A 13223-nucleotide genomic window follows, 5' to 3' on the forward strand; every position below is an offset into this window, starting at 1 on the left:
CGAGGCGGCGAGGCCAAGGTCGAATCGTGATCTCGGTACATGGACTGCTGGCAGTCGCAAAGCAACTTGATTCAGCCAGCATTCTACAAGCGAACTCGATTTGAATGGAGTCACATGCAGGTGCAAACCACGGCGATCACAGAGTCCACATGGGCCACCGATGACATCTCGGATGACACGGGCGACTTGTATACAAGGCTTGCTCTCATACCTAGCAGGACTAGGCTCTAGGACGATCATCCTCAATCGCTGTCTTCGTCGTCCTCGTCTTCGTCATCCTCATCATCGCTCTCTTGCGCTTCGGCCAACGCCTTGACGAATCGGCCTCCGCTGGTCCATAGCTTCTTCCAAAGCTCTTGCTCATCATCATTCGCCTCAGTCTTGCCCTTTCCTCGAGATTCTTCGGATTTGTACCAGGATACGATATCTTCATAGTCGACGATATCGGCGTCATAGAGGGCGTTAAGATAGACGGGGAAGAAGTGCGCTTGTTCCGGGTGCTCCGTTGAAAAGTGCTGGATTGTTTTGTTTCACAAGTCAATCATTGATCTCAATTCCCAGGTATGATACTATTCTTACCTGCACTTCAAGCACCGTGTCTACAGGTTTGACTCCGATACCTTGTACGAGAGGACCCCAGCGCGTCCACACTTTTGTAGCCGACTCTTTCGCCGCCTTGGCGCCGCTGTCGACGTCGACCAGCTCCATCAAGAAACTGATTACCTCTTCTTTGCCTCCACCCGGGCCGCTAACACTGACATTGGATGACAACATCAGGGTAGTGAGCTCCAGAAGAGCGTCTTGGGCTTTATGACCCTCGTCGACAGCACGCTCCAGTGACAAGCGGACTTCGACGTGAAAGTCTCCTGACGCTGTCGGGTTGAGCGACATTGACGGGATCGATTGCCCACCCATGGATGAGGCCATTGAAACCGGAGATCCGGCCGACGAAGCGTGTTCCAAGGTAGATGCGGTCGACCCCACGCTGATCGCGCGGGAGAGAGATTGTCCTATATCCAATGCGGCGAGTCAGTGGGATTAGATGATAGGAGACAGCTAGGGAAAACGGCCCACCAAGCTGTAATAGCCGCTTGTTCTCGGGGTGCTCGTATGGATCCTCAAAGTCGTCCTCATCGTCACTCTGGTACTCGTCCTCTTCCGCCGGCCAGATAAAGCCCTCGCTACCAGGCCTATCCAAACTTTGCGATGGTGGCACGTCTGAGGGTCGGAGAAAGTGTCAATCGGATCCATCAGACGGGCGACGGGATCAGGGAGATCGGCGACTCACCGGCCGAGTACTCGTCATCCTCATCCTCATCATCCGTAGCTCCGAACGCCGTCACAGCGACTCTAGCGAATTCCGGAATGACCTCCCCGCTACCGAGCTTGACTCCCGCTCCGATCAAGGCACCGTTCCCGATGATAACGTTATCCCCGATCTCGACGTTCTGCGCGACGATGCACCCTCGAAGTATACAGTCCCGACCGACCGAGACGTTGTCGAAGAGGTACGAATCCGAGACGGTCGTCCGCGATCCGATGTGAGATTCTCGGCCGATCGTCGAAGTCCGGAAGGTGGTATTCGAGGACAAGTGGGTGTTGGGCCCGATCAGCGCTGGACCGATGATCTGTGTGGTCCTGGAGTGATGGCGACGTGTTTAGCTGCCCTGACTTCTGCCTTTGATGATCTCGCCTGACGCAGAAACCTCACCTTGCCAATCTGACACCTTCACGTGCGACATAGACGGTCCCCCTTCTCAGCTCGTAGTCGTCTTGCCCGAGGATTTTCGAATCGGGCACGAGCGGGAACGCCCACCGTCTCAAGACATCGCGCCTGTCTCCGCCCAGGATCGAGTCAGAGTCTGAATGCGTCCATACACGACTCACGGAGCGGCCGGAGAAAAACTCACGAAATGTCTCCAAACGTCCTCGTATCCCTGACGCGATCGATATACTTGCCCTTGCCCATCCCGCGACTGACCCCGCTCTGTTTGATCTGTTCCTCCGTCTCGGGTCGCTGTGACGCTTGAAGCGTGCCGACCGTCTTGATCCCGATCTTCTTGCCCAAGAGCTCGGATCCCAGCACGCCGACGACTAGATGTCTTCTCAGATCGTTCCAGTCAAAGTTTTCGGTAAAGAGGGCGGGCACGTCGGCCTCACAGACGTCCACTCCGAGGTCTCGATAACCGGCGGAAGAAGAGGTCTTGTTCGAAGGACCGGACCAGACTTCTAGGGTGAGGGAGGTCGAGGAGGGATTGTCGAGAATGAGAGACGAGGGGATGTGGAAGCGGGATCGAGCAGGCATGAGTGGATTTTGGGTGTAGTGGAGTAGATGGTTTTTGATCGGGTCGACGAGGAACAAGGGAGACTCTGGATGACGTCTGAGAGCCATCCCACGAAGAGCAGAGCGCAAGCGAGAAATATCGTCAGCTTCCTGACGTCTAAAATAACTGACCTGATCAACAGCTCAAAATGTCTGACTTACCGACCACCGACGCCCACGCCGACGGTCATGATCACATTCTTGTCCTCTTCTCTCAGCTTTTTATGATCCCTCACGAGCCTGCTCAGATCGACGTTGGAGACGACGGGCGAATGGAGCAAGAGGAAAGGCATCTTGGGGTTCAGTATCTGCATGGCATCCAGTTGGCGAAGAGCGTCCCCGATGGATTGGGCCGAGGTGGATGAGATGCACTGGATGTTGAGCGTCTTGGAATAGGAGGAGGTGCTGCATTCGCAGTCGTTCAGGAAAAGCGTCAGTCCCGGTGAGACAGTAGAATCAGAGAACGTCCGGAGCACTCACGTAACCCATTCTTTGATGTCCTCGGCGTGGACACCGCAAAAGACGATGACATCCTTGACGTTGCTCAAGCTCAGACTTTCCAACGTCCACGCCAACAACGGCACTCCGAGCAAGGGTAACAGACAACGAGGTCGATCCACGCAGAGCACCTGAAACCGCTTGTTGAATGAGTCGGCTAAGATAACGGCTTGGAGAGGTTCTTCCTCGGCTCCTTCTTGCAGGTTGGCAGCGTTTATGGCCGCCGAGCCGCCTTGTCCTCTTTTAGGAGGCATCGTCTATAGGTTTGGGTCTAGTTCCGCTTTTCAACTGAAAGATCTTGCCGTGGGTCAGGGTGATCCGTCGGTGGGATGTCTGACCAAACACTATCTCTAGACAGGTTTACAAGTTGCTGGCAAGTTGACTGGAACTATACGCAGAGCAGCTGAAGGATCGACCTTTGTGCGACTCGGTCGGCCGAGGATAAGTTGGACGTCTGAATGGACTTGCGACCTTCTTGGGCGGAGGGCGCGTGCGGAAGCAAATTTGTCGACCTCGAGCACTTCCCAACCTACAATGCGATCAGATCAATAATGCGACGATGATGATGATGATCCCCACCTCCATCGACGACGTCGTTCGTCAGATGCAATCACATCGGTGGCGCCGAGGCTGACCAGTATCTCTGTAGTGATAGTACCATCGAGCCGGAAATTTCGCGATGAAACCCGCCTGTCCTAGCTTGGACAACGCCCGAAATCACTCGGGGTAGATCGATTACTCAACATCTGAGAACTGAGAAGCTCGTTTCAATCGCGATCAAATCCAGATAATCGCCACATCCAGCTCCCCGTACACATTATCCTGCTTATCTAATATCAGGCCTCGCTGGATGACAGCATAGATCACTTTGATCTGCCGGTACCATGCGGCACCGCCGTACGCAACAGACGAGCATCCTCGACTATGTAGGCTCGAACCCGTCCAAAGCCTCGACGTCCACTCAGACGAACAGGGAGGGGCCGATCAACTTTACCGCCACCTACCGAGGTTCTACTCAGAGTCGCGCCGATGAAGGGGATGAAGCTGGGGACGAAGTGGATTCCGAAGAAGAGGGAGAGGGAAGGTTGGATAGGTTTCGCTTGGACCATCGGAAGACGCGGTTGAATACGGAGGAATTGGAAGAGCCGACCTATGAAGGCGAGGCTTCGCGGACGAGGGAACGGAGGAGGCAGGGGAAGAAGAAGGTGCTCGTTGATGTGGAATCGGAGGAGGATTTTGAGGACGATCAGCCACGGAAACGAGGACCGCAACGTCGCCAGGACACGGCTGATCTACCGCCGCAGAGTAGTAGTCAAGCGAGGGAAGCTATCGGTGCCATTACCATCGACGTACCATCCTCTTCCTCTTCTCGCTCCGAATCGCCTCACAAGTCTACGGTCTCGCCCGCCGTCAGACGTCGAAGGAGATCGGGCGTCGTGCTCTCGGGTACGAGCAGTTCTCAACATGCTAGCAACCAAGAGCAGGAGCAAGATGACGATGATGATCCGCTCCGAACGCCCACATCTACACAAGAGAAACCTCACCGAGTTCCGAATTCGCATTCGGCGAGTAAGCGTAAACGACGTCTCGTCTTGGATGATAATTCAGACACTGAAGACTTGGGCCGACCTGGTCCTGGTCCATCGACGTCGACAAACAATATGACCCGTTCGGCCACTAAACGCAAGACCCGGAGCGGTGGACCTGTAACTCCGACTCCTCCTTCCCCCCTCGGTTCTGATGCCGAGAGAGTGCACGCACGGACGCGGAAAAAGGCTAGACAGGTGGATTATTACGAATCGGATGATCCGATGGATCTGTTGAGCGGCCAGAAGGGTTTGGGAAAGGGTAAAGGAAAGATGAGGGAGGATCTCGATGATGCGGTCTTCGAAGCCGAGACGTCTTTGAGCCCATCTCAATCTCAGTCGGTCGGCCGAAAGACGAATACGGCTCTCAGAAGTGGGGTGGGGAACGCCCGTCAAACGAGGTCGACGAAACAAGTCTCTGCGAACATGGAGGATGTCGCGACACATCCGCCAGTTGGTAGACCGAAGACGAAGCTCAAGATCTTTTCTAGCGAGTCTGAATCTGAATCTGAATCTGACGCGGAACCCGAACCTGCTGTGAAATTGCGGGGGTGGAGCAGTACGCCCTCTGGAAATCCAGGTTCGGACGGAAGTGACGTGCCGCAAAAGCAGCGGAAGATCAAAGGCAAGGACCTTCGACGAAAGAGGGCCCGGGTACAAGATCCCGATGACAGCGAGGAGGATGAGATCGATCCGAAAGAGTTGTTGGAAGAGATCGCTATGGATGAGCCTGGTGAGTCCATATTGGCGTGTGAGCGGAGTCCGTCTCCAATGCTAATCGGTGTCTTTTGGTCATGACGCCCCGGTTCGTGCAGTGGTCGTGAAGAGCAGGATGAGGGATCGAACGAAGAAGTCAGCGTTCGAACGCAATCTCGCGAGGTTGAAACGTGATCATCCGTGATCTACACGGATCGGGCAAAGAGTCAAGTTCCGCTGACGCACGATTCTTGTACGCATCCGCAGGCAAGCAACAGGCGAAACGTCTCGGGCAGCCGTATAACGAAGAATCGACGACGGACGAGTCCGAGGAGGAAGAAGATGCCTCGAACGGATCTGTCGACGAGTACGGCGATGCTGGGCAGATTGTTATTGATGGTTCGGATGAAGGGGAGAACGTCAAGGCCATCGGTCTGGACGAGGAAGAAGACTTTATCGATGACGATTCCGAGATAGACGAGGTATACGATGATCGGCTATTACCTGGTAGGTCCTCATATCGCATCGTGTCGCCACAACCGCGATGTGCTCAATCATCGCTTCCCACACATCTGAGCAGCCCAGTTCCGGATGTCTTCTCATCAAGACCTGGAACACCATTTCAAAGTCATCTCCCAATACTTTATCCACCTCGTCGTCACTGGCCCGAACTTTACCGAGGAATCAGAATCCAGCTATTTCAAGACCGCACTCGAAGCTTTCCGGCGTCGTTTCCAGGGGATGAAAGACTCGTTGATCACCTCGAGCGTATGGAAACCGGAGTTCAAGAAGAGTCTGGAGGTCTGGCCCGAGTTTATCATCGGGCATTTGGACGAGGCGGTCATGGGATGTGATGCGTGTCATCTGTCGGGAAGGATGAGCAAATATGAGGGGAGGTTGGAAGGGAGGGCTTATGACCCGGAGACGTTCGAGGTACATCAGCTATCAGAGTCCGTTTGAAACAATTGTGGTCAGGACGCTAACGAGAGGACTGTCTGTGAATCGCTAGGACATCGACTCGGATGATGAGGATGATAGTAGTGATAGCGGACTTGAGGACCAGGCGGAACCACCTTCCAAAGGTCCGTTCAGGTTGGGGAAATATTGTCAAGAAAGAGCTCGGGTGTTCCACGAGTTTACCCACTGGGGTGAGCCGGCATGATCGCCTCTTTCCGATTGTCTCGAAGAGGGAGCTGACCCGCTCCATCGATCCTGGTCGGACAGAGCACGAGCTGTATTTCGCGTACCGACTGCCTTACCGTTCGCTCTTACGTCAATCGAACGCCGAACTAGACGACGAGCAGGAACTGGCCAGTGATGAGGAGGTCAAAGAGGTGAAGAAATTCGTCCCTGTCGCCGGATTCACGAGTGACACAATCCGGGACGGGGACGAGGTGTTGGAGTATTTCGAGAGGAAGGGGTATATCAAGCGGGTGAGTGCAGGACATTGCGGGTCAAGGAGGGTTGCCGCGGATTGAACCCTGATGGTGTTTCGGACTTCGGAATTAGGAATGGCAACGAATGAGTCGGTTGATGGAGGACGCCCGAAACCTCGAAGTCCGGCGATGAAAGCAAGCGTAAATCGGCGATGGGTGACGTGACTACGAGACAGGATTTGAGACTAGAAGGTGACGTTGTAGCGAGTATGAGCGTGTAAAATAGCAAGCAGACCTGCATAATTCACAGTTCAGGCGAACAAACAGTGTCTACCCGTGTTTGATTACACAAATGATGAAATACGTCATCAAGCTAAGGCCAGAAGCAAAACCATCTATCGGCGTGATGGACCTCCACGAAAGGCAAACAGAACTCTACAAAATTCGAACAGTCGTAATGACACAGCCGTCTAAAAAAACACGAAAAAAAAGCATAGAACAAGCAACCCTGACCGATCGACGCGTATCCTCCACTAAAACGGTCCCGGTCCAGACTGCTCCCATCGGTCTCTCCGTCTCCGTGATCTACGCCTCTGCAAGCTCTCCCCCTGCGCATCCTCGTCGTCGTGGTCGTCGTGGCGACGTCGTTCTCGTCGTACAAAGGCAAGATATCGGCCGAATCGACCTGGGCGCGCGTCCGTCTCATTGGGTAGTGTTGCGGATGTCGCTGGTGGTATTGATGCGGCGGTCGTTTCTGCATTCGGCTGATTGGCCGCGGCAGCAAAGTCTGAAGATGTGACAAGGTATTGTCAGACTGATATGTCGCCTCACGCAACTCGTAAGAAACGATTTCAACAAACCTTTTCGACATAGTGGACAACTTGACGAGACTTCAAGCAACCTTTTTACAGATCAGAAGCAGTAAGCTCCTCGCAGCGGGTATGCTGAAACCATCCCAAGTTACGCTTACCAAGGGTCGATGCATTCCTTATGGAACGAATGCGCCAGCTGACAGGGCAACACCCTGACCTCGTCCCCCTCCTCAAACTCCAACAGACAGATCGGGCACACTTCCTCTTCCTCCCCGTCGTCCCTCTCCTCTTCCCTTTCCTCGATGACGGCAGCCGGAGTTCCCAATCCCACGCCTGAGGACTCTTGCGTTTTCCTCACAGGAGTGATCGTCCGGCTCGACGCTGCAGCAGGAGATGCGATCGCCCCCTCGGCCTTGGCCGCGGCGAACCGTTTATCCTGCATATGATTCTGAATCCAAGACCGTCTCTGTTCGGCAAAGGCCTTGGCGGCAGCGGCGATCTCTGGATCTTTATTGTTTCCCGCTACAATGACCCCGCTCCGGACTGGCGATTCTTTGTTGATATAGTTGTTGTTGCTGTTGCTGTTATTGCTAGAGGTATTGTCGGCACTCGCATGGCTAGCGGATCCTATCAAGGTGGCAGTCGAGACGGGTCTCGAAGTACTATCCCTCGTTCCCCTTCCGCTACTCCGCTTTTCTACCATCTCGATGGCCTTGCTGTCTTCCTCCATCCCAGGACTTTCCGGATCCCGGTGCTTCAAGTGCTGTAAAGTCGAACCCGCATAAGACGACTCGGCGTAATCGCCATCCATGTCCTGATCGTGGCTCGTATCGCCCTGTTCGTTGGCATTGGCAAAAGAAGGATAGGCCGTCTTTTCCCTGACGGCGCGGCGAGGTCGATTGAATTTGATGACCGGAAAGGTATCCAGGATAGCTTGACCGATCCCGGCTGCCGTGCTAGCTGGTGGCGGTCGATCTCCCAGATCGGCGTTCGGTCCGTATCTTTCGGGATGTCTTAACGCTCGGACGGCCTGGTGCAGCAGCAAGATGATACTTCAAGTTAGATCCGATTGCAAACGATATATTGAAACGACTCACTCCTGTGAGAATGACCGACAAAATGAGCACACCAATGATTCCCGCGGCACAATACAAGATGATCATCGGTACCGAACGGTTTCTAGGTGTACCGCTCTGTGCCGCCACAGGACTCGATGTTGCGGTTGGATACGCCGTCGCTTGACCCTGCGAGCCTCTCGCTACGAGCGTGGCGATTAGGTAAGTCTTGGTCGGTACAGTATTGCCCTCCAGAGAGGCGTTCACAACTTCGTACCTATGGGTGGTCATGAGTACGGATAAGATGACGTTCAACTTGCGAGTGATGCAAAGGCCTAGCAATGCCCTACTCACGACTGATTCAATAGGCTTTCGTTGTAATGCCAGAATTGCGGTTGTGTCGCGTTGAACTGCGCCTCGATCAAGCTAAAAGCACGACCGCAATCATGCGTACCTGTCAATCTCATGGATATACGACGCAGAGCATGCTTACACTCACGTGGCGGAAGCCCTCGATTTGGTCGCAAACACGTTCAACGGTTTCTCAAAATCGTCCAAGTATTCTTGATTGATCAGACAACTCTGCGCGACCGTCGTGTACAACAGCTGTTCCCGAACCCAGATTATCAGCTCATGATGCATTACGGTGGAGTTGTACACGCGGCTGGAGGACTTACCGCAGCTACAGCTCCCCGGTCTCGAGCGAGGGTGAAGATGTCCCAATAATCGCTCGCATGCGTCCAGTTTCGACATTCGATCATGGCGATCCAGGGTGTCAAAGTGGTGATGTTGTCTCCGGCTTCTTCCTCTGTAAAGTGTAGGAGAGCGCCCTGTAAAGAATGCACACATCATATGGTCAGTTGTCAGATCCGAGCGGCAAGGGGAAGATGAGATAGACAAGATGGTGAGGGCTCACCTTGTCCGCCCCGGGTGTAGGCTCGTCCGCTTCCAGCTGGTACGACCTGCGATCACGCCAGATAAAGACGATGAGCTCCCCGGCCGACTCCCCGATACATCGCCTCACAGAGACAGAGGCAATGCTTCAGCTCCTAACCGACTCACACCCCGGCCGAATAGACCCCCGGGCTCCCAGCATCCGGATTCCACTTTAGATTCAACCTCGAATCGTCCGTCAAGTTCAACCCCGCCGTATCGTCCACAGGCACCGCCGGGACATAAGCCTGGACTCCGAGGATGTTTGGCGTGTAAATAGAGGGAGATGAGAGGATAGCAAGGCTGGATATGATCGCATTGTTTTGGCGGCGGGATGTGATCCGGGCTGAACAGAGCTGGAGAGTGACGAGGAGGATGAAAAGCCAGGTCCGAATAGTTGATGTAAGGAATCGAGAGGCAGACATGATCGGCCAGTAGTTGGAGATACTGTGCGTCTCCTTTCTCCAGGGATGATGCCAAGCCAACCGGGCTAGATGTTCGAAACCTCTCCACTATCTCGTAGATCGGTCGATCAGGCAAAAATCAATTCGACGATCTAGTCCTCCTGCCAGGTGTTTCCGCCTTCGTCCAGTCTCTCGATCGGAGGTTTCCAAGTGCAGGTGCTTTTCAATCCATAACACTCTGCTGAAGATCGAGCTTCCTAAGACTGGTCTTCCGAGGATCAATGGCCCTAGACCAGATTAGACGGGGTGACAAACAAGGGCGCGATTTGTTTCCTTTGTGTGCCAGAGGTCGAGCAAGATCTCCCGATCAGATGGATCGTTTCAGCGAGTGAACCGCCTATGCGCACGGGCTGATGATGTCACTTGATGGCTATCTTGGTGTTGCTGTACTGTCAGTCCTGGACAACAGTGACGGGGCAGTTTGAGTGAGAGACCACTGTGACCTTGTTGACGAAAGAAAGACCGACCGACCGCCGCCGCCCGCTAGGCATAAGTCGTGCGTTAGTGCGACTCTCGGAAGCAAAATATCAACACAAACACTCGGAAGCAATCCAAGAGGGTAGCAAGTAGCACAGCAATAACCCCGTTTATAAACATCAGTCCAGATGATACAAGCCAAACATCCCTAAACAAAATCTGAAACTCTAAAGTATGGTCAAACAGTCCCACGCTCTCAACTCGCGCCTTCTCAAGCCTCGACGAATGCTCGGAAAAAGGTGAACCCTCCTTGACTCCCCGCCTCGAACTCGACCTCCACTCCTGCGGCGACAAAGACCACATCCCCCCTCTCCACCTTTTCTTCTCCGACCTTGCCGCTTCCCTCGGTGACGATGACGATGCTCGGCCCCTCGATCGGCCTGTGTGTCTCCGTTTCCCCACTCTTCTCCAGAGCAGTCCGGAGCACGCTAAACTCCTCGATGGGCGGGTCGTGCAGTTCCGTCTTGGGAGCGAAAGAGCTGGTGGTCAAGAGTTGGGCGTCGGCGGGAGCCGAGACGTAGGTCAGCATCGAGATCAGGGTGTCGACATCCCGGAGTTTCGGAGTCAGGCCTGCTCGGACGACGTTGTCTACAGGGTCGAGAGTAGGTCAGCAGCTGTTGTATATAGGTCTTTCGCTTCTGCGTGTTTGACTGGCGACTCACCAGAAGTAGCCATGCACTCGATGATATCTATTCCACAGATCGCGACCAAAGATCAGCCTGAATCCTGACCCGCAACACCCTCCTTCACCACCCCGCTGCCTCCCCATTGAGCCACCTCAACCCGTCAGTCCACTCACCTCCACTGATATAAGCATGAGGCTCGTCCGCCTTCAAGAACACGCTCTTTCCGACCTCCAACTCGACGACGTTCAGGATGAAACAACACAACACGCCGACGTCGTCCGGGAACTGCGAATTGAGCTCCTTGACCAATTCGACGAGGTCCTGTTCCGCTTGCGTCGCATATTTGGTTGAGGGGTCGGTGTATCGTGCAAGGAGGCTCTTCAGGGCATCCTTGACGGACGATTCAGAGGCTTTCATGAGCACCTCGAAGACCCCCTTGAGCGCTTCTTTTTGACCGGGTTTCATCTCTTCCACCGATCCGCCCTTGACGCTCTCCTTGGCCATCTTGACCAACGCCTCGTCGACATCTGAGGAAGCGGGAGACAGTTCCACATTCACCGACTTGGCCAAAGCGGTCAGGGGGGCTTCGCCGATGAGACTTCGCATCTCGGGGATTGTAGAGAGGAGGAGGAGCAATTGAGGGAGAGGGAGGAAGCCGCAGAATCCGCGGAAGGGGGTCAAGGCGATGGCCATCTCGGGCTGAATGACAAAGAGAGGAGAAGAAGGAGATTAGCAAGGTCGTATAAAGAGTAGTGGAACGCTTGGAAGTGGGTCTGGGCGGGCTTACCTTGTGGTTGGGGTCTAGAGCGGGAAAGTTTGTTGCACATGTCCAGTATCAGCTATTGCGGTTCTAAATCATGTCTACTAACCGATCCTTGACCTCCAGGCAGACCAAAAAACTGACCCTTGTAGATCTCTGGCCGTTCCCTGTGCAACCTCTCCGCCAGAGTCTTATCCGGGTGTGCCTGGATGCTCAACGCCTTGCCGATACTCAACACCTTGAACAAGAAGGGCAGGTGACCCTCGGCAGCGTTGGGATATTTGGAGATGATGGATTTTGATAGGTATTTCTCTGGATCCGAGGCGAGGACCTCGGAGAGCGGGCGGGAGGAAGAGGTTTGGTGAGATGGGAGGGTTACGTGGGTGCCCATCCAGAGCTAAGAGCGGGTAAGGGGAGGTGCAAGCGAGTCAGCTCGAGTCCTTGGGAACAAGTAGCACACCAGTATCTAAGACTCAACAGAGCGATGAACACTCACCTCGGCATAAGGCTTCTTGTCGTCCGTAGTGAAACCCTCGATACATCGTTCTCCGAACTGGGCTGCCAAGCTGGTCGACCCGATCTTACCCCAGTCGTAAGACTGGACGCCAGGGGTGATCTTGAAGATGGGCTGGAAGGAAGACATGTCTAGAGTGGTTGTACTGGATCTACTTGACTAGCCAAAGTAGGTGAATGCAGATAGTTGAGTAGGTTGCGACTTTTTTCGACTTGAAGGACACAAAGTACAACAGGATCCCCTCGATAGGTTGTCTCCGGGAGGGGGTGGTGATCAGAGTCCAAGCTCAAAACGAGTTTGATTCCGGATTCACTCCTCGCCATCTGCTTCCTGCTTCCTTCCTGCGCGTTCTGCCCGGCTCGCGTGGCACCGGTCACGCGTAGGGGAAGGAACCGAGAGTTAGCTTCCGAGACATCTCATCGTAGCTTCCGTCGCCGCATCCGGGGGCACGTTTCAGGTTTCAGTCGTTTAGATCGCTCCTCTCGAACTGCTATCGATTGTCTAGACCGCTAGATCTCTTTGTTCCAAATCGCTTCTTCAACCTCCTTGAGATCCCTTTGAATCTTCAAGGGCAGAAAACTGTGGAGAAACCGGCACGGCCGTCATACCCCACCGACGATGGGTGAGCCGTGTAACAGGCGCGTAGTCACAAAGACGACAAATCTTGGGCACGCCTACGATGGTACACTCTGTCGAGTACGAAGTCGCTCATGCTCCAGATCAAAATCGGTACCAACTTCTTCCGCAAGGGAACACGCGAAAAGTTGATGGAAACGATCTGTACAGCCTGGACAGACATCGACTTTCAGCCTCGGACTTTCCCAGCATGTCGTCGACTGGAGGACTACAAAGAAGTGCAGCCAGGAACACTCTTGTTCACCTCAGGCCCACAGCTGTCTGGCCGTACGCAAAGCTTCGCGAATAGCGAAATGGCATCGACGGCCGCAGGATCGTTGGACGATATCCTCACAGCTTTGTCGACCCGGTTCTCTCTCGAAGAAATGAGCAAAAAGATCGAGACACTGCTCTCGCAGCAAGACAGAAGCCAGGAGCCGCACGCTACCAGCGAGTGGGACCTGGTGTAGATCTCTTGAACGTCTAGA

At 54.2% G+C, this 13223-nt stretch overlaps 4 protein-coding genes across 4 annotated transcripts; 1 reads left to right on the plus strand and 3 right to left on the minus strand.

The window, feature by feature from the left end:
* Nucleotides 1–242: 242 nt before the first annotated feature.
* On the minus strand, nt 243–3075 carry HD553DRAFT_329672 (putative translation initiation factor eIF-2B epsilon subunit; the record flags this gene model as incomplete). Its single annotated transcript, XM_046181931.1, has 8 exons — nt 243–515; nt 580–1010; nt 1075–1218; nt 1289–1638; nt 1712–1834; nt 1911–2381; nt 2486–2728; nt 2804–3075. The coding sequence occupies 8 exons, from the start codon at nt 3073–3075 to the stop codon at nt 243–245; spliced, it is 2307 nt and encodes a 768-aa protein (XP_046034105.1).
* A 334-nt stretch (nt 3076–3409) lies between these two features.
* Nucleotides 3410–6822, plus strand: HD553DRAFT_317088 (uncharacterized protein). Its single transcript, XM_046180711.1, has 7 exons — nt 3410–5140; nt 5223–5294; nt 5371–5610; nt 5684–6036; nt 6113–6251; nt 6328–6536; nt 6613–6822. Exons 1-7 carry the CDS (start codon nt 3706–3708, stop codon nt 6670–6672), a joined length of 2508 nt encoding a protein of 835 aa, XP_046034106.1. The 5' UTR covers nt 3410–3705; the 3' UTR covers nt 6673–6822.
* A 190-nt stretch (nt 6823–7012) lies between these two features.
* HD553DRAFT_276062 (uncharacterized protein) lies at nt 7013–9704 on the minus strand (the record flags this gene model as incomplete). Its single annotated transcript, XM_046177936.1, has 10 exons — nt 7013–7233; nt 7340–7380; nt 7450–7755; nt 8080–8321; nt 8389–8623; nt 8701–8772; nt 8846–8952; nt 9024–9176; nt 9263–9308; nt 9409–9704. The coding sequence occupies 10 exons, from the start codon at nt 9702–9704 to the stop codon at nt 7013–7015; spliced, it is 1719 nt and encodes a 572-aa protein (XP_046034107.1).
* Nucleotides 9705–10312: 608 nt separating this feature from the next.
* On the minus strand, nt 10313–12328 carry HD553DRAFT_336869 (RmlC-like cupin domain-containing protein). The gene is made up of 6 exons (XM_046182252.1): nt 12103–12328; nt 11751–12003; nt 11634–11647; nt 11020–11545; nt 10883–10909; nt 10313–10808 (listed from the first exon to the last, which is right to left on the minus strand). Exons 1-6 carry the CDS (start codon nt 12247–12249, stop codon nt 10432–10434), a joined length of 1344 nt encoding a protein of 447 aa, XP_046034108.1. The 5' UTR covers nt 12250–12328; the 3' UTR covers nt 10313–10431.
* Nucleotides 12329–13223: the final 895 nt, after the last annotated feature.

The sequence above is a fragment of the Filobasidium floriforme genome (assembly GCF_021052385.1).
Source record: "Filobasidium floriforme strain CBS 6241 chromosome Unknown HD553scaffold_21, whole genome shotgun sequence".
Classification (NCBI taxonomy): Eukaryota; Fungi; Basidiomycota; class Tremellomycetes; order Filobasidiales; family Filobasidiaceae; genus Filobasidium; species Filobasidium floriforme.